The sequence below is a fragment of the Erinaceus europaeus genome, chromosome 18 (assembly GCF_950295315.1).
Source record: "Erinaceus europaeus chromosome 18, mEriEur2.1, whole genome shotgun sequence".
Classification (NCBI taxonomy): domain Eukaryota; kingdom Metazoa; phylum Chordata; class Mammalia; order Eulipotyphla; family Erinaceidae; genus Erinaceus; species Erinaceus europaeus.
Genome location: NC_080179.1, coordinates 44,982,293 through 45,006,980, shown reverse-complemented (window position 1 = coordinate 45,006,980; position 24,688 = coordinate 44,982,293). Strand labels below are relative to the sequence as shown.

The 24,688-nt window shown below is 39.7% G+C and overlaps 1 protein-coding gene across 7 annotated transcripts in view; it reads left to right on the top strand.

The window, feature by feature from the left end:
• PTPN4 (protein tyrosine phosphatase non-receptor type 4) overlaps nt 1-24,688 on the top strand; it is a 131,234-nt gene that overhangs the window by 5,686 nt on the left and 100,860 nt on the right. For 4 of the 7 annotated variants that reach the window (XR_009545981.1, XR_009545980.1, XM_060177989.1 and 1 more), the window contains exon 3: nt 21,613-21,767. Coding sequence is in view for 4 of the 7 variants with exons in the window: in XM_060177989.1 (XP_060033972.1) it covers nt 21,630-21,767 (138 nt within the window). In the remaining 3 variants the exon portion in view is untranslated. Of the gene's footprint in view, nt 1-1,933; nt 2,023-21,612; nt 21,768-24,688 lie in introns of those variants that run through there. The other 3 variants (XM_060177986.1, XM_060177987.1, XM_060177990.1) reach the window with 3 other exon arrangements.

Here is a 24,688-nt window from a genome sequence, read left to right as displayed (position 1 = left end):
TCTGTTAAAAAAAAAATGTAGCAAAATTCATCTTTAATCACCACTCTAATAGATAGGTCTATTTGTTTCCTTTGGGCAGTTGTATGTCTCTCTGAAGTAAAGTTGTAGGGTAGAGATAGAATTTTGAGTTTGGTAGAGTGGAAAAGGTTCATAGTGGATGCAGTACAATGTGGGGGAAAGATGACAGGCTTTGGAGTTAGATAAACCTGGCTTCAAGCATCTTGGATAAATTCTTAAGCTCAGTGGTGACTACTTTATCTAAAAGTTCGTATAATCTTGACCTTGAATGCAAATATCAGCATAATATATGCCTTGAATTATTCTTTAGGTAACTGCTCAGTATATCAGTAGAGACTAACCAGTAACGTAAACATTCAAGTAGTCTATCATAATTGATTTTGCCATTTGCCTTTTGCTAAATATGTTGGTGGTTCTTCAGATTTCTAGTTACAATCTTCCATAAATATATATTTATAGTCCATAAATACCTTTATGCTTATACACTTTTTGTTTGCTTGTTCAGTCTAAAACACTAAGAATGGGACAGTGCTTCAGTGGTGTGGCTACCTCTCTGGTCCATTTCTCATGAAGAGTTAATAGACCATCTTGCTATGGGGGAAATTCTCAATTGGCTATAAGGTAGTACCTCCTTGTTATACTTAGTGTATTAACTTTTTTTATTTATTAAATGATGTAATGAACACTTATTTATATATTAAACAAATATTTGAATGTCTGATATGGGGAAGCAGTGGTATACAGGTAAATAAGGCATGATCTTTGTCTTGAGCTCTACTTCTAGGATGGTTACCTGTCAATAGTTCAGAGACACAGGTAATAAGATCTGAGGGAGTGAGAAGTAGCATTTGAGCTGTTTCTTGGAGGCTGAGTTGGAATTGATCTGGGCAGAGAGAACTGAATGTACAAGATAGAAGAATAAAAAGGTGTCCGGTGTGTTGGGAGAAATGCAAGGCGTCTCGCAGGTGTCAGTCTCTGTAATGGTAAGTGTGGGTGTTTGATTTTGTGTTTGCCTTTGGGTTTGTGTTGAGTTGAAAGCCTATGAAGGCTCTTGTTTGGGATATGAGTGAGATCCTGTTAAAGCCTTTACAACTGGTGTACCATGGACTGTTTCAGTGTGTTGGAGAGAAAATACAGGCCAGCTATAGGATGTAGGCATATTGGAGCCCCTAGATAGTGTCTTTCTCTTTGCACAGCCTTTGTGGCTTGGCCCAGTGTACTAAGAGCATTTCCTTTGGTGCCAAGTTATGAGGAAGGTTGTGAAATGTATTGTTTCAGATCCCTAGGTACTAGCAAGTTTAGGGTACATATTCACCCCTGGCATCCCTACTATGTAGTGAATAAAACCACTTCCAGGCAGAAATAAATAAAACCAATTCCAAATCCTAAAATAAGCATAAAGAATCAAATCACACACACACAACCCCCCATCATAACTACTCATTTCATATGTGCCGGTGACACCTTTGGTGCTCCTGTATTGTTAATGGTCTAAATATGCATGGAGTCTGCTTTGAAAAAGCAGGGAAAGTAAACCTTTGCATAATGATGAAAGAATGGTGCCAAGAGAAGGTCAGAATGGAGCAGCAAGGCCAGCTAGATGGATGCTCTTGCAGTGGTACAGGTGAAAGATAAGAGCCAGAATTGTGGAAAAAGAATTAGAACTAGGGACTGGAACTGAAAACTGACTGGGGAATGTCGCTGGAATCAAGAGTGCATTTAGATACTGGACAGAGGTGAATAGAATTGAGGGATGCTAACATTTCTTTCGCGGGCAACTCAGGTGGAAAGACCAATTACAACTTTTTTTTTTTCTCTTTTTTTGAGTACCTGCATTGAGTTAGTCTTTGCCATGCACCATGGTGGTTGTGAATTTTCATTGAATTTGTTTTTAAATTTATTTATTTATTGACAGAGACAAAGAGAAATTGAGATGTAAAGAGGAGAAAGAGCACTGCCTCACTGTAGCACTGCCTCACTGCTCATGAAGCTTGCCCCCTGCAGGTGGGGATGTGGGGCTTGAACTCGGGTCCTTGTGCATGGTGATGTGTACTCTCCCTGTGCATAATTTTTTAAAAAATTGTTTTTTGAAATCCTTTAAACCCATATAAAACTTGCAAGAACAGCACAGAACCCCAGGCTTCCTCTCAACTAATTTCATTTTCTCTGAACTGTTATTATTATGGTTATCGTTGCAATTTTTTAAGTGTGTTTTTAAACTAAGACTAACTTTTCAGAGTGTTTTTACATTCTCGGTGAAATTGAGGCGAGGGTTGCAGAAATTTCCCATAAGCCCACTGCCCCTACATTTGACTTCTCAATTATTTTTTTACCATTATACTCCATATGTACTATGTGTATATACAAGGCGGCCCTAGAACCTCTAGTGCTGGGTCCCTGTAGTGAATTCAACTAGACCAAAGAAAAAAATTCTTGAGACCATCTTTGACTTTCCCTCTTTCAGCTGTGTCTAGCTAGCTCTCAGTTTTCAGTGAAACTACCCTGTCACCTCATTTTGATCTCTTCTCCTAATCGTCTTAGAAGAATACACCATTTCTAATCTCACTGGGCTTTTTTGAACTACTTGAGAGCAGGTTACAGATAGGATGCCTACTGCTCCTGAATATTCTAGTGTGGGATTATAAAAACATGAAAGCTCAGATATGGCCACCCAGCCTTTATATCAGCACTGATGCAGCCCTGCCTTTAGATCCTAGGCGCCATTCAAGTATGTATCTTGATGATTTCTTTGATTTCTTTCTTTGAAAGAAATTTCATCAAAGCCCCCCCCCCCTTATTTTCCCATTCTTTTTTTAAAGATTTAGCAGCATGTCTGTTGTTTGGCTATGTTTTTAGGCTGGTTTTAATTAAATTAACTTTTACTCTAGTTAAGTTATTCAGATACTTTTATCTGTGGAAGTCACTCACTTCTCGTTATTATATGACTAGTGCTCCCAGGAATCATTCTGCACTCATAACCTGCTGTACTTCCTCTACTTGAAGTCCTCTAGTGCCTAGCTGGATATGCCTGTGTGTGTGTGTACATATATATACATGTGTGTGTGTGTGTGTGTGTGTATACACACACACACACATATGTACACATATATATCTATGTATATACCAATTGGATAAAGACAGGAATTGAGAGGGGATGGGGAGGGAGGAAGACACCTGTAACACTGCTCTACCACTCATGAAGCTTTTCCCCTGCAGGTGAGGACTGGGAGCTTGAACCTCGGTCCTTGCACATTGTAACATGTGTACCTTGCCAGGTACACACTACTGCCCAACCCCACAGCCCCTTTTAAATTAAGAGAAATACAGAGAGAAAGACACAGGAGAAGGTGGGGGGCTGGAAGGGAGGGATGAACAGACAAATACCAAAGCATTGCTCAACTCTAACTTATGGTGATGTTGGAGATTGAACCTGGGACCTCAGAGCCTCAGGAAATGAAGTCTCATAACTATTATGCTGTCTCCCCAGCCATCTCATATAATTTTTCCAGCAACCCTGTGGAGTTACTCTCTTTTTAGTGAGGGGTTAAGGTTCAAAGGACTGTGTTGTCCATATTTTGGCAGCTAGAAAAACGCCAAAGTTAGGTTTTTAAATTAGGTTAATATTAGTCCAGAACTCTTATCTTTTTCTGATGCTGTCCTATTTTCTACCTATTTTGAATTCCTGGACTTCTGTCACAGCTGCAGCCTCTCCGCTACCTGTATAGTCCTTTCCTCAGGGGCCAGGTGGTGGCGCACCTAGTGAAGCGCACACACTACAGTGCGCAAGGACCTGGGTTCAAGCCTCTGGTCCCCACCTGCAAGGGGAAAGCTTCACAAATCGTGAAGCAGGGCTGCAGGTATCTCTCTGTCTCTCTCCATCTCTGTCTTCCCTTCCCCTCAATTTCTCTCTGTCTCTATCCAATAATAAATAAAGAATTTTTTAAAATTCTAAAAAAAAAAAAAAGCCTTTCATCAAGAACCATAAAGTTAAGCATGTCTCTCTGTTGTTTCTCCTGATTGCTGGGACACCACCTACTTATCTGGCTCCTGTAACTCACGTCCTGCTTGCCGGGGCCACTGTCCATGGCCTACTCCAGGGAGCTCTGCACACCATTCACAACTGCGTGTGTGCATTGTATCCCACATCTCTGTTCAGATCCCACTCCCCTCTTATTTTCCTGTTGGAGCCCTGTCATCCTGGAGCTTTAGTTAGGCATTGTAAAGTTGGTGCAAGACTTCTGGAACTCTTGGTGATGACTTACAACGTGCTTGATGTTAACTGTTAAAAAGCAGCAGTGTACCCAGGGTGTTATCGTGGTGCTTCCTTCGAGTTGCATTCTGCCATTTTCAATCTTCCACACTGGAGTCACAGTGATTATATTAAACCCTTACTCAAGATTTTTATGATTTTCCTTCTTTTTTTTTAAAAAAAAAAAAAAAGCAGGAACATTGCACCTGCATGATTCCACAGCTCCTTGCAGACTTTAAATAATTTTCTTTTTGTAATTAGAGGAGGATAGAGACACCATAGTTCGCTTCATCAGTAGTCAAAGATTCTCTTTTGTATGCTGCCCCCCTGTGGTGATGAGGCAGGTAGAGGGGCTTGAACCCAGGCCTTGCAAAACAGTGTGTTTTACTGGGTGAGTTATCCCCCTACCCCGGTATGATTTTTTTCCCTAGTGATTATTCAATTATAACATTATATATATATTTCAGTGTTATAGTTTCACAGCTGTGTATGTGTGTATGCAATTCACCATACCTACCACCAGAATTCCTGAGCCTTGCCCCTCCACTTTGATGCCCACCATAGTTTTCACAAACTCTAAAGTGTGTGTGTGTGTGTGTGTGTGTGTGTGTGTGTGTGTGTGTGTGTGTGTGTGTATTTTGGGGGTGGGGGTGCTGGGGGTTGAATTTGGGACCTTTTAGATGCAAATCCTCTGCCCTAGGCTATCTCCCCAACCCCTAGAAGTTTTAGTGCCTTTGTTACTTCCTGTAAGATAAAATCAAACTGTTGGGAAGCCTCTTTGTATCCCTCTGAGACTAATCTTTGGTGTTTCTTGGTAAACACAGTGCATGACACACAATGTATGCCATAAAATATTGGTTAAACTTAGAACAGAATGAAAACTTCAAGCTATTTAATATTGGTTAAACTTTGGAAGGGGTGAATTTTTCAAGTAAGTCAACATTACTTGGGATTAATGGAATATTAATCACCTATCAAAAAGATGAAGGTTTGTCATTTGCAGCAGAATGGGAGAAGCTTAAGTGAGAGAATTATGTGAAGTTTAAGTCAAAAGGAAAAAAAAAGAATTAAATGACTTCATTTGTGTGCAATGCAAAGATAGGAAATTGATAAACAGAACAAAAAAATAAATCAGTGAACAGGGATTCGGGCGGTAGCGCTGCCGGGTTAAGTGCACATGATGCAAAGCACAAGGACCAGTGGAAGGATCCCGGTTCGAGCCCCTGGCTTCCCACCTGCAGGGGAGTCACTTTACAGGCAGTGAAGCAGGTGTCTATCTTTCCCCCTCTCTGTCTTCCCTCCTCTCTCCATTTCTCTCTGTCCTATCCAACAACGACATCAATAATAACTACAAAAATAAAACAATGAGGACAAGAAAAGGGAATAAATAAATAAATATTAAAAATAAATAAATCAGTGACCATTGACAGAACTTAGGTGAGGGGAAAGAAGATAGAGCTGGGAAGACTAGCTATGCAAAAATAAAATACTAGGGAAATAACAGTTTTCAAAGTAATGATATTTCTTTGTCTCCTAAGTAAAATACTACAAATGTCAAGTCACCTTTTCAACTGACCTTACAGTTTTCTACCTAGCAAAAGCTTCATTTGTCACACTAACTACAGACGTGTTAGGGAAATGAGAAATCTTCGCTGGGAAAGATTCTCAGATGATTCTAATATCTGACTCACCTTGCAGCTGACTGCTTTCATAATTTTGTTTTATGTCAGCAAAGCTTTAAGAAAAGGATTGTATAGGTCAGTTCCTTATGTGCACTTCTCATATCCCCCAGACTCTGTAAAACAAAACTTTGTGTAATTTATGTGACCAGACTTGACCTAAACTGGTATTATCCTGTCTAGCTATTTATTCCACTTAAAGCTGAATATTCTTTTTTTTTCCCTTTTGTTAACCCTGGTTGTTTTATCATTGTTGTGGTTACTGTTATTGTTGTTATTGATGTCATTGTTGTTGGATAGGACAGAGAGAAATGGAGAGAGGAGGGGAAGATAGAGAGGGGGAGAGAAAGAGAGATACCTGCAGACCTGCTTCACCGCCTGTGAAGCGACTCCCCTGCAGGTGGGGAGCCGGGGGCTTAAACCAGGATCCTTAGGCTGGTCATTATGCTTTGTGCCACGTGCGCTTAACCCACTGCTCTACCGCCCAACCCCCAAAGTTGAATATTCTTAAGGAAATTTTAAGTAGCAGATGGCTAGTGCAGTGCTATTACATTTAGACCTATCCAAGAATGTTATGTAATAGAGGGTATTTGTGCCATATGACCCAAGTCTTCTGAAATCTAAAGTTCTTCCAAAGTGTTTTGAACCCAGAGGTTTCCAATAAACAATTACAGACCTACACCAATTTATTCTGTCACCAGTGCAGATAAATGGTACTTAGCTTTATTTTGAATTCCTTTTTTGTAAGAATGCAGTCTAGCTTTTTTCCATGGTTATCTTCTAATTTCATTTCTTCAAGTTTCTTTTTCACTTGTCTCTAGTCCGTGTGTGTGTGTGTGTGTGTGTGTGTGTGTGTGTGTGTGTGTCTCCCCCAAGAGTTATCAGTATCTGCAAGACTCTACCATTCCTGATGACCATTTTTTTCTCTTTCTTCCTTTTTAACAGAGGAGATGTAGGGGGCCAGGGGAGAGGAGGAGAGATACCTGCAGCACTGCTCCACTGTTCCTGTAACTTCCCCGTGCAGGACAACCTGCACACAGTCCTCTCCTGCTGCTGGGACGAGCTGGCTATGCTCCCGCATCAGGCCTGCGTGCTTGGTTTCCTCTCTTCCTAAAAGTCCTTTCTCCCAGGTGTCCTTCCAGGACCACTAGGTATTTGCATCTAGGTCAGCAATGTTTTTTTTTTTTTTTTCCTCCTGACTGATTTATAATTTCATAGATGTTAACTGGGTCTCTGTTAGCACAGTAGCTTATTTATAACAGTCTAAGCTTTTTGTATCTGACATACTATTAGAGACTGCTGCAAGTTGAAAATTCACCTGCTTGTTATATGGCCATGCTTTGTATGCATCTATGTTCAAAATAACCTTAATGGCTTTGTATCTTTGAGTTAAGGCTAAACCTTTATTTATTTTATCTATAAAAAGGAAACACTGACAAAACCATAAATCTTTAGATTTTCTTTTTTTTAATTATTTATTTATTCATGAGAAAGATAGGAGAGAGAGAAAGAAACTGATATCATTCTGGTACATGTGCTACTGGGGATTGAACTCGGGACCTCATGGTTGAGAAATCCAATGCTTTATCCTCTGTGCCACCTCCCAGACCACAAGGCTAAAACTTTACATAGTTAACAAAACCCTGCCTCCCTCTGCTTTCTCTCCAGCCTCATCTCTGATCACTCTTTTTCTCTTTCCTCAAGTTACATGGTCCTCTGCTATTGCAGGAACAAGCTAGATATGCCCCCACGTCCGTCAGGCCTGCGTGCCTGTTGTACCCTCTTGTTGAAGCACCTTTCTCCCAGGTGTCCCAGTCAAATTGAGTGTTCACATGACACATCTTTTTAAGTATGGTCAAAAAATTTTCAGTCATGCACTGCTTGGATAGTGGATTTAATTGCAGACCTACTCCTACATTCCCTGCTTTTCCCTTTCCTCGTTAGGGTGGAGGCTTCATGAAGCGAGGGGTTTTTAATCTTGTTTTGTTTGTTGATGAATTTGTGTTGCTTCACTCTGGCATATGAGCCATTCAGTAGGACATGGGAAGAGTTTAAGGAAAGAATGTTTTTTCTAACCTGCTGATACAAACACTTGATTTGAAACTTTTTTTTAAATACGTGTTTATTCCCTTTTGTTGCCCTTGTTGTTTTATTGTTGTAGTTATTGTTGTTGTTGTTGGATAGGACAGAGGGAAATGGAGAGAGATGGGGAAGACAGAGAGGGGGAGAGAAAGACACCTGCAAACCTGCTTCACCACTTGTGAAGTGACTCGCCTGCAGATGGGGAGCCGGGGGCTTGAACCAGGATTCTTACGGTGGTCCTTTCGTTTTGCGCCACGTGCACTTCTTCTTCTAGCGTTTGCCCTTCTTCCGTAGCCAGTCAACAGCGTCAGGTTGAAAGCTGTCAGGAGCTGCTTGTTGCTGGCTTTGAAAGTGACTGGGATCCAAATGGATTCAGTCGGCTAGGAAGGATCGTCAGTTTCCCCAATGAATGGGTACTCACGGGGTGCACCACGAGAAGGTCGATCCAATGCATCCCACCACATGCACTTAACCCGCTGCGCTACCACCTGACTCCTGATTTGAAACTTTTAATAATACTCAGTGCTGGTGTAGCTAGAATAGTTTAATAAATCCGTAAATATGCATTTCCTAATGTCCATTTTGAATACTTAGAAAGGTAGAGGCCAATAATGATGATGATGATGATAATGTCTAACGTTTAGAGGTGCTTTCAAGCTTGCCAGCTATTGTGCTCAGTAGTACTTATGTGTGTCATTTAATCTTCATAGAACTCATTTTAAAGTTACAAAGGTAATGAAAGTTTGAACAGTAGTACTGTCTTATCCTGAAACAAGTCTTAACTTACGCAACACTATTTCACTATTGCATTATACTAATAGCTTGTGCTTTATAGTTCTGACCTCTTTATAGAGGCCCTTCTCTTCTAATTTTACTTGTTAGTGAAAGATTGAGAGTTACTTTAAACAGACATCAAGGCTCCTAAAAGCCTATCAAGTTGTCAAATTAGATATTACCAACAAATACAAAGCCATTTGCCATATTAAGTCTTTATCCCATGTTAAGAATAACTTCTTATATCACACTCTTGATAGCTTTATTAATGTTTTTTTGACTCATTAGGTAAATTTCATAATCAGTGGGTCTCAACCTCTATTTTGAAACATTTAGATGCTACAAACTGTATTTTCTGTATGCAGTCACAAAGAAAACTCTGCTATATGAAGCAGCTGCTTTTTTAAAAAATTAAAACAATTGAGGAGGCTGGGCAATAGCACACCTGGTTGAAGGCACATATAGCCGTGAACAAGGACCCAGATTCAAGCTCCTCATTCCCACCTGCAGGTGTCCCAAGCTTCGTGTGTGGTAAAACGGTGCTGCAGGTGTCTCACTGTCTCTCACTTCCCTCTCATTTTCTCTCTGTCTCTATCCAAAAAATAGATACTAAAATAAATATTTTAAGAAATTGACTGTGCCAGGGTCTCATGTTTGTATGATTCCATTGTTCTTAGACCAACATTTTTCAGCCTGGTATCTTATAATCAGCATTTTAGCTTATAGTTACATTCAAAGTCATGTAAGAAATTAAATTAATTAAAGCAGATGGTTCACTGGAGAATATTCCATTTCAGATAAGTGTAAGAATTGTAAACTTGGCAGGAAGTTTTTGTGAGTTGTTAATTGCTTGGTGTTTTTTGATAACACAGATTTTCTTGTATATGTTTTGGTTACATGTAAAAACAATTTGAATGTTTTGTTTTGTTTTGTTTTACTCTTTCCTTGCAACTTTTTATTGAAAATTTTCAAACCTATGGAAAAGTAGCAAGAGTAGTATTTTGAGCATGTATATATCCTTTATATAGATTCATTAAATGCTGACTTTACATCTTTGTCTTACTTCTCTTTGTTGTTTATACTTTTAACATTTCTGATTTAAGGATTGCAAATATCATGATCGTAACACTTCCCCTCTAACTATTCTGGTATGCAAATGTATGTGTTACAGGAGTAAACCATTTTTATAAAGGCCTGCAAGATAGCTCACCTTGGAAGGTGCCTGACCTGCCGTGGTTCAAGTCCAGCCCTCACTGCACTGAAAGAAGATTCAATTCTGTGACGTCTTGCCCTCCCTCTGGCTTTTTCTCCCCTTTTCCATTTGAAAAAGTCAGGCTTGAATGATGAAATCCTGATGATGACAAAAGAAACAAACTTTTCTACATAAACACTCAGGAAATTTACCCCGTAGTGTTGCGTGCCAGGTGCATCTCAGCAAAGCTGGGGGGAGGTTGTTAGAATATTCTTTTTTAAAAAATATTTATTTATTTATTCCCTTTTGTTGCCCTTTTTTATTGTTGTAGTTATTATTGTTGTTGATATTGATGTCATCATTGTTGGATAGGACTGAGGGAAATGGAGAGAGAAGGGGAAGACAGAGATGGGGAGAGAAAGACAGACGCCTGCACACCTGCTTCACCGCCTATGAAGGGTCTCCCCTGCAGGTGGGGAGCCGGGGGCTCGAACCGGGATCCTTACGTCAGTCCTTGTGCTTGGCGTTGCGTGTGTTTAACCCGCTGTGCTACCGCCCGACTCCCAGAATATTCTTTTATTGACACATGCATGTGGGGGCTGGGGAAGGAGAGGAAAATTAATATTCACAAGTCTTCATGATGAATATGAAATCAAAGTAAGGGAGCAATAAGACTGAAGCATAGTGGCTATTTGGATAGACAGACCCATTCATCTTCATAGTATTTAATCAGGAGACCTCATTAATTTACTATAGAAAATTGCAAAGTCAGGCTGGGGAGACAGCATACCAGTTTTGGAAAATACTCTCATACCTGAGGCTCTAAGCTCTCACGTTCAGTCCCCTGCACCACCATAATCCAGAGCTGAGCAGTGCTCTGGTCTTTCTGTATTCCAATATTTTTGTTTCTTTCTCATTAAAATAAAGTATTTTTTAAAGAATTGCAAAGTATTAAAAATGCTTCCTGTATACTTTCTTTCCTTGCACTGTTACTTAGATGCTTTAATACCATTGTGATTAAATATACTCCCCACCCCCCTTTAAGCCCCAGAACAGTGCTGTTTAAAGGATTGAAGCACTGGCCCATGACCTCGGAAGTGATGGTACAGTGGCCAAAGAGGAAACATTTAGAAGAGTTAGCTAGCAAGAACTGGCAGAATTTGATTTCTGTTGTATCTAATAATAAAAAATAGAACTTGTAATTTATATATTCTTAAACTTTTTGTTCTCTATTATTTTTTATTGTATTTACAAAACAACTTTATTGGTCTGTTCTAGTTTCCTGCTGCTGTGGATGATACCATCCCCAAACTTTATGGGTTAAAATAGCAGCTGTCCTGCACAACTACCACCACAGTGAAGGAAGCTTTGGCGCTATGGTTTTTTGTTTGTTTGTTTTCTAGATGAAAAGGGTTTTTCTTTGTTTTGTTTTGTTTTAAAAGCAACAGTCATTCATTTTGCTTGTTCACCTGTAATTCAGGCAGGACGCAGGGTTGGGAACCTGGCTTACTTCCTTACAACCTGGCATGGTGGTCTGCACAAGTTGGTGGCTGCCTGCCCAGGTTGTGTGTTCTCTGACAAGATCAGGTGAAAGCTATAGCTCCCTTTATGTCTGGTGTTGGAAGGAAATGTGCTGATTTTTTCCTGTAGTCTTGTTCATTGAGGCAACCACAAAGGCGTGTCCAAATTCATCACTATTCTTGATGTGTGGCAAGATTCTAGAAAACTCATTGTTGCTGATTTTGGAAAATACAAATTGCCATGGCCTGTGCTGGACTGGGGAAAAAAAAAAAAAAGCAGTGATTCTTTATAGCAGATAACTTTTGGAAACACCATTGACTTAGCCCTGGGTGGCATTCTGCCTTACCTGTATGCTGCTTGAGTGCCAATATATTTAAAGTAGATTGTGTTTTCCGTATGGAACAGACATTGTAAGAGACAGTGATAGTTTAATTTGACCCCTTCTCTGAACTTTAATCTTTACTTTGGCCCCAGGTAGTTGTAGATGTTAGGTTGTTTTAGTCTTTTCCCAAAGATTAAATAAGTCTACACATACATTTATATGCAAACACATTTTTCTGGATGGAGAGAGACCAGAACACTGCTCCATTCTGGTATATGCAGTGTGGGAGATCAATTCCAAAACCTCACATGTTGAGCCACTTACCCAACTGCTAAATTATCTTTTTTAAATTTAAAAGAGGTTCCAAAAAGCTGAGAGCACGTTTGGTGGTGTTTGTGATCAGTCTGTAGACTTTAGCACTTAACGTCTTTCCCTTGCTAGTGGTGTCTCCTAATGTATCACCAACCTCCTGTTAGGGAATAAACTTGGCTGCTAGTGTTCTAGAAACCTAATGTGGAAGAAGACCAAGGAACGAGTGGCTCAAGAGCTACTGATGTTTGTTTGTTGTTTATTCCCTTTTGTTGCCCTTGTTTTGTTGTTGTAGTTATTGTTGCTGTCGTTGTTGGATAGGACACAAAGAAATGGAGAGAGGAGGGGAAGACAGGGGGAGAGAAAGACAGACACCTGCAGACCTGCTTCACCGCCTGTGAAGCGACTCCCATGTAGGTGGGGATCCTTGCTGGTCCTTGTGCTTTGGGCCACGTGTGCTTAGTCTGCTGCGCGCCCGACTCCTAGTGTCAGGGTTTTTTATGCAGCGCTAGAGAGTGACCTCAGATCTGTGCTCATACACAGTGCCATTGTGTAGCCTTCTCAGCCCATTTTGCTGTGTTGTTTTTTTAGAGAGAGGGAGAGACATATAGCACCACACCATCACCCATGGAGCTCCCCTGTGCTGTCTGTGGTTCTTCCCACGGTGTTGCCAGGATATAAACTCAGGATCTTGATGCAGCAAGGGTGGGGACTCCTTGGTGAGCAGCCTCCTCAGGTGGTTTTAGCTTTTGCTTTTCTGAGAACATCTTCTCTTCTCTCCTCTGTCCCCCCCCCCATCCTGCTTTCTTTGCAACTTGATAACTACATGATAATCCATGACTCTCACCACAGTTGCTATCTGTAATGTTTTTTAAAGTGGTAGCAATTACACAGATAACCAATGTTTTGGTTCACTAGGGGTTTTCTTTAAATTATTATTAAATAAATTAGATGAATACAAGGGGGTATACCTTACTCCTTTGAGCCCGAGAGTTTTGTTGGACTTGGTGCCTGTGTGCACATCTGTAGTTCCATCTGCTTCATTACACATTTCTGAATTTGCTGCATGCTAGAGAACAGACATGCTTCTCGAATCCCATACCATAAATACACCTACGAATGTTGATGGTGTACTTTCTGGTCCCTGCCTCTGTGGTGACAGAATAGCTTTTGTCACCCTTCTTCAGAGCCATTATGCTACAGTCAGATGAAATGGAGAGATTAAATTCTTCATTTAAAAAATGTTGTTTTCCTGGATTTTGAATTCTTTCTTTTGTGTGTTTATATATTATTCATTATATGTATATACATAGCACAGATATAAACAAAAATGCATAGGAATGATAAATTCTTTTTTTTTTTCAACAGTAAAATAAAATAGTGTTTGTACATGTGTAACATTTCTTAGTTTTCCACATTTCCATTGTCTTTTCTCTTGTACTTTGCATGTGTCACCACTGCCTTCTGACCTACATGTCACCTGGTTCGATAGTGTCTGCTAACATAACTGGGCATCACTTGCAGGTGTTAAGTCCTCTCTTGCTGTTTCAGCATTTTGACTATGATATATCTAGTATGATCTCTCTGAGTTTGCTTTTATTTTTTGGAAATAATTTGGCTTCTTAGATGAGTAGATTAAAAAGGGAAGGAAGGAAGGGAGAGAGAGAGAGAGAAAGAAAGAAAGGAACTCAGGACCCACAGCCAGTGGAATAGCTCATTTGTTTGAGTATAAGGCTTCCAGGGCTATGCTTCCTGGTTCAGTCCCAGGCATTATATGTGTGGGAGTTATACTCTGACTTTGCTCTCTGTGTCTCATGAGAAACTCACTCGTAGAATAAAGTGTGTGTGTGTGTGTGTGTGTATAAGTGTAAATCAGCTCGTACTATTGTTTATTCATTGATTCTCTCTGCCCCTTTTTATGTTGACTTTCTGACCTTAATTATCAATATGCTGGTATGTTTGATGATATATCTCAGGTTTCAGACTTTATTTGTTTTTCTTTATATAAGAAAGATTTATTGGGGACTGGGTGATGGCACACCTGGTTGAGCACACATGTTGAGCACAAGGACCCAGGTTCAAACCCCTGGTACCCACCTGCAGGGGGAAAGCTTCACAAGTGATGAAGCAGTGCTGCAGGTATCTCTTTTTTTTCCCTCCCCTATCTCTACTCTCTGTTTCTCTCTAATAAATGAAATTTATATTTTTTTAAAAAGTTAAAGAGATATATTGAGGTCTGGGAGCTGGCTTAGTGATTAAGTCTTGAACTCTTAACCATGAGACTCTGAGCTCAGCACTCAATGCCCTATGTACCAGAGTGATGCTCTATTTCTCTCTCTCTCTCATTAACAAATAAGTCTTTAAAATAATTTACTTATTTAGTGAACCAGATCATCACTGGCATATTCACTGCTGAGGATTGAACTCAGGACCTCATATTTTCAAGTCCTGTACTCTGTCTGCTGAGCTATATCCCAGGATGCTCTTTATTCTTTCTGTTCTTACTTGACTTCTATTCCTGTTTAGTGATTCAGTCTTCTGTTAACTCAAGTCTGCCGTTGAACCCTTCTGGGCTTTAAATTTCAGTTGTTTTTCAACTATATGATTTTGAACTGCTTATTTAAAAATGCAGTGTATTCTTTTAGTTGGTATTCTTGATTTTCATATTGTTCTCATTTTTCCTTTTACTTAGTTCTGTAGTCACTGTTTATTTGTTGAATGTATTACAGTACTTAGTTTTTGTGTAAAGTCTTGTATGGGAGCTTCCTGAAGGACAGTTTCATTATTATTATTATTATTATTACTGATTTAATAATGATTGACAAAATTGTGGGATGAGGGAATGCAGTTCCACAGTTCCCACCACCAGAGTTCCATATCCCCTCCCCTCCATTTGAAGTTTCCCTATTTATCCCTCTGAGAGTATGAACCAAAGATTTTTTGTTTAATTTTTATTTATAAACAGGAAACACTGACAAAAACCATAGAATAAGAGGGGTACAACGCCACACAGTTCCCACCACCAAAACTCCATATCCCATCCCCTTCCCTGATAGCTTTCCTATTCTTTATCCCTCTGGGAGTATTGACCAAGGGACATTGTGGGGTGCAGAAGGTGGAAGGTCTGGCTTCTGTAATTGCTTCCCTGCTGAATATGGGCATTGACAGGTTGAGCCATACTCCCAGCCTGTCTCTCTATTTCCCTAGTGAGGAGGGGCTCTGGAGAAGCTGGGCTCCAGGACACATTAGTGGGGTCGTTTGCCCAGGGAAGTCCAGTTGACATCATGGTAGCATCTGGAACCTGGTGGCTGAAAGAAGAGTTAACATACAAAGCAAAACAAGCTGTTGACTAATCATGAACCTAAAGGCTGGAATAGTGCAGATGAAGATTTTGAGGTCTCTGTTTTGTAGATAGTAGGCCTATTTGAGTTATATTCCAAAGGGCCCATGACTATACTAGTGTTTGTTGTTGTTTATTTAAAAAAATATTTTATTTATTTATTTTCCTTATTGTTGCACTTGTTGTTTTTTTTTATCATTATTGTGGTTTTTATTTATTTATTTTTCTGACCCTGGTATCTGATGGACCCAAGTTATTGTCTGAGAGATGATGTCATAGCTGGAAAAAGGACCAGGAAGCTGGATGAGGGAAGAGAGTAGTTCCCAGATATGGGAAAGGGGTATAAATATTGTTGACTGTAAACCCCATCAGATCGAACCAAAGATTTTTATGGAGTGCAGAAGGTGGGAGGTCTGGCTTCTGTGATTGCTTCTCCACTGGATGTGGGTGTTAACAGGTTGATCCCCAGCCTGTTTCTATCTTTCCCAGAGTGGGGTAGGACTCTGGGGAGGTAGAATCCCAGGACAAATTGGTGAAGTTGTCTGCCCAGGGAAGTCAGGTTGGCATCTGCAACTTGGTGGCTGAAAAGCAGTAAGATATAAAGCAGAGAAAATTGTTTAATAAGCAGGAACCTAAAGGTAAAAGTAGAGCAGATGCAATTTGGAGTCTTCATGCTGGAAGGAGCTAGGAAGTCTACTAGCTAGGATATTCCCTGGGGCTCATGACTTTACTAATTTTTGCCTGAGCCCCACAGCTAACATGCAATGGGGCTAAAACATATTGTCGGGGAAGATGGTGTCAAAGTTGAGGTTAGGACTAGAAAGCTGGATCAGTGCAGAGAGAAGCTCCCAAATATGGGAAAAGTATATAAATACTGGTAACTATATACCCCATCGATCTGACCAAGGGCCCATGTCTGTTCATATTCAGCACAGGAGCCTGTGTAGCCTCTGCATCTCTGTCAGTCTGAGCTCGCAGTCCATGGTCATAGCTGGGAACACTGTAGGCTGCACTCATTTCAGGACCCATCTTCCTTGAGTGGCAGAGTATGTTGACCCAGCCTCCCTTCAAAGAGTGGGGCAGTTTCTACACGGAGGACAATTGAAGGACAGTTTCTATTGAGTTAATTTTTCCTCCTCCTATGTGGGTTAAATTAGTCTACTTTTTGCTTGTTTCTTTTTATAATTTTGAAATTTTTTCATGTTAGATTCTGTATTTTTATTTTTAAGGTTTATCTAACGAGATAGACTCCAAAACCACAGTACCACTCAAACATTTGCAGTGCCCGGAATTGAACACAGCACTCCATGCATGCAAGTCCCTTGCTTTATCCATTGAACCGCTTCCCTAGCTGCATTTAGTTTCAAAATAATATATTTTGTCAACTTCAGAAATGAGCTTCTCTTCTCCCAGGGTCTTGTTAATTTCTTTGTTGTTACTGCTTAGTGTTTACTTTATTGACCTTCCTGAGCTGATTTTACTTTATTTTTATTGTGTTTTGTGGAACTGGAACCTCACTTATGTGATTTCACAAGAGACGACTATGAACAAGTTTACACCAAGTTGGAGAATCTATTAATAGATAAAAGACTCATACAACCCTCTTAAGACTGAATCAGTAAATGGTGTTAGGAAAACTGAATCACTATTTCATACCATTTACAAAAGTCAACTCAAAGTGGATTAAAGTCCTGGACATTAGGCCCAAACCCATGAGTCACTGAAGAGAATATAAGCAACATGATACTGACTTCAGGGGTGTTTTTAGTCACTCAGTTCCAATGGCAAGGCTAAAAAAATTAAAAATAAAAAACTTTGACTCCACAAAAGAAACTGTTAGTGAAACTAAAAGACATTCTAATGATTGGAAGAAAGTGCTCATACGACATACATCTTGACAGAGGGCTGATATTCAAGATGGACAAACCTCAATAATGGGAAGAACCATCCCCATTAAAAAAGGAAGAAAAGCTGCACAGAACTTCACCAGAGAAGACAGGTGGCCAACAAGCACATGAACGGATGCTCATTACCATTTCTCACAGGGAAACGCACAACAGACTGACAGAGCTATCACTCATGCGCTGGAGGACAGCCTATATGGAAGCCAGAGTTGATGAGGGCAAGCAGAAAAGGGCCCTGTACACTGTTGATGGGAATGTAAATTGGCCCAGACACTCAGATGGAAAATGTATGGAGGCTTCTCCAGAAATGAAAACTAGAACTGCTGTATGATCTAGCATTCCCACTCCTAAGACCACACACATAAAAACACTCATTAAGTAAGAATTCTCTACATCTGTGTTCATTACAGCACTTTGCAATAACTAAGACATGGAAACAACCTGAACGTCCAGTGACAATGAGTGGATTAAGAAGTTACGGTTTGGGAGTAGGGCGGTAGCGCAGCAGGTTAAGCACACATGGTGCAAAGTGCAAGGACCGGCATGAGTATCCTGGTTCGAGCCCTGGCTCCCCACCTGCAGGGGAGTCGCTTCACAGGCAGTGAAGCAGATATGCAGGTGTCTTTCTCTCCCTCTCTCTGTCTTCCCCTCATCTCTCCATTTCTTTCTGCCCTATCCAACAACAACAACAATAATAACTATAACAATAAAACAAGGGCAACAAAAAAGGAATAATTTTTTTTAATCTTTTAAAAAAAAGATTGAAAACAAAAGTTAGGGTTTATATACACTGTAGGATTCTTCTCAGCTTTAGGAAAATAAGAAAACTTCCCTTCACAACAACATGGATGGAGCTGGAGGGGTTAGGGCTAAATAAGTTAGGAGAATGGCACATAGTGGGTGATCTCACTCATGGGGTACATAGCAGAGCAGAGCAGGGGAACAAAGTCAGATAAAAGCAAATGCCTGGACTCAGAATACAGAACTGAATTTACCAATGGCAGATGAAAAGACCAAAATGGTGAAAACAAGCCCTGCTTCTCCTGTGGTTCAAGATACAGGCAAACAGGAATCACGACTTACTGAATCAGCTCACTGGCCAGAAGAATACCTCAGCAGGGTACCTTTCATGCTATGAGCCAGCCTTAGGTTTGAGCCACAATGCAAGGGACTGCTCTGGTACTGTGCCATCTCCCCACTCCTTCTGTATCTCTTTCTGAAAAAACAGGCTGGGAGTGGTGAGATCATGTATGCACAAGATCTTGGGTAGGGAGGGGGAGTCCCTAGGTGTCAGGACTCAAGTGAAGAAAGCATGATTTTTTTTTTCTTTATTGGGGAATTAGTGCTTTACATTTGACAGTGAATGCAATAGTTTATACATGCGTAACATTTCCCAGTTTTCCATATAACAATACAGCCCCCACTAGGTCTTCTGTCATCCTTTTTGGACCTGTATTCACCCCCCACCCAACCCAGTGTCTTTTACTTTGGTACAGTACATCAACTCCAGTTCAGGTTTTACTTATGTTTTCTCTTCTGATCTTGTTTTTCAACTTCTGCCTGAAAGTGTGATCATCCTACATTCATCCTTCTGTTTCTGACTTATTTCATGTAACATGATTTTTTCAAGGTCCATCCAAGATCGACTGAAAACGGTGAAGTCACCATTTTTTACAGCTGAGTAGTATTCCATTGTGTATATATACCACAACTTGCTCAGCCACTCATCTGTTGTTGAACACCTGGGTTGCTTCCAGGTTTTGGCTATTACAAATTGTGCTGCCTAGAACATATGTGTACATGATCTTTTTGCATGGGTGTGTTGGGTTCCTTAGGATATATCCCCAGGAGAGGAATTGCAGGATCATAGAGTAGGTCCATTACACTGTGTTGAATAGTAATGGTGATAGTGGGCAGCCCTGTCTAGTACCTACCTGATCTGAGTGGAAATGCTTCCCGTTTTTGACCATTGAGTATGATGTTGGCTCTAGGTTTGCTATATGTAGACTCCACTATCTTCAGGAATTTTTTATATATTCCCATTTTTTGTAGCATTTTGATCATAAAGGATGTTGTATTTTGTCAAAGGCTTTCTCTGCATCTGTTGATATGACCATGTGGTTTTTGCTCTTGCCTTTATTGATGTGGTAGATCACAATCAATCACGTTGATTGATTTATGTACATTAAACCAACCTTGCATCCCTGGGATAAACCCCACTTGGTCATAATGAACAGTCTTTTTAATATACTGCTGTATCTGGTTGGCTAGAATTCTGTTTAATATTTTAGCATCTATGTTCATCAGAGATATTGGTCTGTAGTTTTCTTTTTTAGTTTTGTCCCTGTCTACTTTTGGTACCAGGGTGATGTTGGCTTCATAGAAGCTGGAAGGGAGTATTCCAGTGTCTTCAATCTTCTGAAAGATTTTTTTAAATAGAGGTACTAGTTCTTTGAAGGTTTTGTAGAATTCATTTGTAAAACCATCTTGTCCAGGACTTTTATTTTGGGGAAGGTTTTTGATAACTGTTTCAATTTCATTAGCTGTGATGGGGCCTGTTCATGTTATCTAGTTCTTCTTTACTTAATTTTGGAAGTTTGTAGGTATCTAGGAAATCATCCATTTCTTCCAGGTTCTCTAGCTTGGTGGCATATAGAAGTATCGCATGATATGTTGAATTTCTGTGGTGTCTGTTTTGATATCTCCTCTTTTGCTTATGATCCAATTTATTTGGGTCTTCTCCCTTTTTTGTTTTGTGAGTCTGGCTAAAGGTTTGTCGATTTTGTTCACTCTTTCAAAGAACCAGCGTTTACTTTCGTTGATCTTTTCTGTGGTTTTCTTATTTTCAGTGTTATTGATTTCTGCCCCAACTTTAGTGATTTCTGTCCTTCTGGTTGCTTTAGGGTTCCTTTGTTCTTCTAGGTCTTTAAGATGTGCAATCATGCTGTTTATTTGTCCTTTTTCTTGTTTCCTAATGTGTGCTTGTATGGCTGCCAGACTGTTACCAGCCACTTAATCTCTCCCTAGGCTCCTCTCTGTCCATGAGCCTCACGTATTTGCACTCACCAGTGATTTGGTGGGTTCCTGAAGCCATTCTAGTCCTGTCTTTTTGCAGTCCCAGTTGATCTCCTTTGGTATTCTTAGTTGACCCCAGAAAGCATGAATTTTGACTGATGAATTGCTTGGACTCAAAAACTCAAGGCAGACCTAGTTCTAGGAAGACTCCTACCATAGTATGAGATTTTCCTCCAGGAACTAGACAGGACACCCCCCCCCCAATGAAAAACAGAAAAATGTCCTTGGACTTTTTGTAGGTGGAGATGAAAGAATCTTGAAATGAAGCTCTAGGGCACTATTCTTAAAGGGGATGTGTCTCCAGAGAAGCCTGATTAGAGCCTAGTCTGTTGGAGTTCTCAAATACTAACAAATAAAGAAGGAAAAATGCCCAACTCCAGTTCACTGTGGTCATCTTAGTGAGGAAACATGTATCGGCTCATTAAAAGACTGTGCACTGAACACAGTACTGTACACCACTTACATTGTAATAAATGAAGGTACCCTAAAAAGTTCAGTGATGGGAGTCGGGCAGTAGTGCAGCGGGTTAAGCGCACATGGCACCAAGCACAAGGACCGGTGTAAGAATCACTCTTCGAGCCCCCGGCTCCCTACCTGCAGGGGGTTCTCTTCACAAGTGGAGAAGCAGGTCTGCAGGTGTCTATCTCTCTCCCCCATCTCTGTCTTCCCCTCCCCTCTCCATTTCTCTCTATCCTATCCAACAACGATGACATCAACAACAATAACTATAACAATGAAGCCACAAGGGCAACAAAAGGGAATAAATAAACATTTAAGAAATATGAAAAAATAAATTTCAGTGACCTTCCCTTCTGGTGTCATTCTACAGTGTCTCTGAGAGAATATTCTGAGTAATGTCCAGCTCTCTGAGGTACCCTATTTGCCTTTCCTCTTTTTGTCTACTCCTAAATTAGCATATTTTAAATTCGAATATGATTTCCTCAGTGCTTTGTATATTGTCTTCTCAGTGGAGCAGGTAAAACCCAAACTGCTGGGTATCTTGTAACCTTAGCTTAGAAGTGAATTGTTTATATCTACAGATCTTATCCTGGTATTTGACAGTTTATAACTACTTTTTACCTGAGTTGAAAATTACAACTTCTATGAACTATCCCTTTATTTAGTGATTTTTTTTTTTCCAACTTAGACCTTGTGTGGACAGTAATGACCTCACGTTTCCGATTGCCTGCTGGCAGAACCTACAATGTGCGAGCATCAGAGTTGGCCAGAGACAGACAGCACACTGAAGTAGTTTGCAATATCCTTCTTCTGGATAACACTGTACAAGCTTTCAAAGTTAATGTAAGTATTCTGTGTCTTTAAAAATGACTACTAAATCTGAATTGAAGTTATAATTTAAAGTTAAAGTTACATAATTTAGTATAACTGGAAAAGCCTATTCAGTGTGTTTTTCTTTTTCTTTTTTGGATGGATTTTTTACTATCAAATATATGTTCTGAATCAAACTGGATGTTTTACAAAGTTCACCAACCGATGCTGCAGTCTTAATTAGTAAGGTGAATGAGAAGAATATGGGTGGTTTTCATGTACCTGTTTAATGTGCGTGAAAGGAATTTTTTCCTAAAAAGTATGTATTTCCACTGTGAATAAAACTTTATTGCTAAGTGAAGACAAATGGCAGCACTGATTTTATCTTAGATTTATCTGAACTATTTATTCAACAGTAGTTGTTCATCCTATTTGTGAGTTTCACCCATGTAGAAACCATCATAGATTTTGATGCACTTTCTTTTCCTATTATGTTTATTTGTTTATTAGAGAAATGATGATCTGCGAGACAGTTGTAGCCACATGAGTACAATATTTCATCTTTCCAAGATAGTTGTCTATACCACTCCCACTACCAACTGAACTCCTCCATCATGGTCTGGGCCCCCAGTGCACCTTACCCCCCCCCCCCAGTTCTGCCCCTTGCTTTAGAGATATATTTCTGCTAACCTAGTAACAGTCAAAGGAAAGTTATTATAATAAACAGATTTATATTTGTCTTAAACATTGGTCAAAATTAATGTTTTTTAAATTGCTGTTGAGGACTCCATGTACATCCAGAGAGAATATAATTGATTCATTTTCCTTATTGTACATTACTCTGATGCATGACAGTTTCTCTGTCACCATTTATTTGTATATATTTAGAATTGTTTCCACTTTGAGCTCCTGTTAATAATATTGAGATGAGTATTATTCTGACATTATTATCACTGATATTATTAGGGTACATTTCCCTTTATTTAGCAATTTTCAAACCTACCAAAAGGATAAAAAAACAGTCTAAGGAACACTCGGATACTCTTTACCTAATTGACCTGTCAATGCTTTGCACACTTTTTTTTTCTTTCTGTTTTTTCTAAATATCCTGCAACTAAGTGGTAGACTTTACTTGTAATTACTTCAGAATCCAAAGAATCTTGTAACCTAATCACCATTATTGCCTCCTAAAATTTAAAATTATGTAGACAGCAGTGTCTAATACATGCATATGTAATCCATCTTCAGACTGGAATTCCTAATCTCCTGGGTTATGTGTTTCCTGCCATATTACCTGAGTTTTGTTATATGTTGAGACTTAGCAATGTTTAGTATTATTCTGGATCCCTGCCATTTGTGACAGCATGAATCAACTTTGGCATTATTATTTTAAGTGGAATAAGTAGCCAAAAAAAAATCAGATGCTTTATGATTTCTTTTTATGTGGGACCTAATCAAGTAGAGCTCTGAAATAAAATAGTTGCCTACAGCTTGGGGTAGGGGAAAATAGAGACATATTGATCAAAGGGAATAATGTCCAAAGACAAGTTTTGAGAATTTATTGGATAGCATAATTACAAAAGTCAACAACAGCGTATTATATACTTGAGAGTTGGTCAGAGGACAGATCTAAAGTGTTCTTACATAGACAGGGGCCTGCGTAAGGATCCTGGTTCAAGCCCCTGACTCCCCACCTGCAGAGGAGTCACTTCACAGGCAGTGAAGCAGGTCTGAGGTGTCTATCTTTTTCTCCTCCTCTCTGTCTTCCCTTCTCTCTCCATTTCTCTCTGTCCTATCTAACAACGATGACATTAAGAACAAGAAAAATAATAACTACAACAACAATAAAAAAACAGCAACTACAAAAGGGAAAATAAATAAATATATAAATATAAAACATTTTTTAAAATAGAAAAGTAATTATGGTGGGGCCAGGTGGTGGCATACCTGGTTAAGTGTTCATGTTACAGTGCACAAGGACAAAGGTTCAAGCCCCTGGTCCCCGCCTGCAGGGGGAAAAGCTTCACAAGTGGTGAAGCAGTGCTGCAGGTGTCTTTCTGTCTCTCTCTCTCTCTCAATTTTCCCCCTCTCCTCTCAATTTCTCTCTGTCTCTAGCTAGTAAATAAATAAATAAATTTTACATATATCTATATATAGAGAGAGAGAAAGAGAAAGGGAGAGGGAGAGGTCTGGGAGGAGCTGTAGTGGATAAAGTGCTTTTATTTAAAATAAATAAAAATAAATTTAAAAAAACAAAAATAAATTATGTAAGGTGATGGATGTTCTTAGTGTACTGTGGCAATTACTTTAGAGTATGTAAGTGTACCAAATTACGTTGTGTCAATGATGTCAGTAAAACTTGGAAAGGGTCACTAGAATAGTGTCATTTACACTCAGACTTCATTTGCAAGTTCTGTGTTTTTGCATTAATTAGTTTGTTCATGTATACAAATTTAAATAAAAAACCATTTTTATGAGCATTTTTAACAAAAATTTGCAGACCCCTGTTTCACTACTCCTTAAAAGTAATCACATTTAGGGGATGGGCAGTAGCCTTGGTTGAACACACACAGGACTACACACAAGGACCCTGGCTCCAGCCCCCACTCCCCTACTGCAGGGGGGACACTTCACAAGTGGTAAACCAGGTCTGCAGGCATCTCTCTCTCTATTTTTTAAAAGAAAATTTTCTAATATTTATTTTCCCCTTGTTATTTTTTTTTTATTGTTGTTGTAGTTGTTGTTATTGATGTCATCATTGTTGGATAGGACAGAGAGAAATGGAGGGAGGAGGGGAAGACAGAGGGGGGGAGAGAAAAATAGACACCTGCAGACCTGCTTCACCACTTGTGAAGCGACTCCCCCCTACAGGTGAGGAGCTGGGGGCTCAGACTCTTTCTCCCTCTTTATCTCCCCTCACTGCCCTCAATTTCTCTCCTGTCAAATAAGATAAA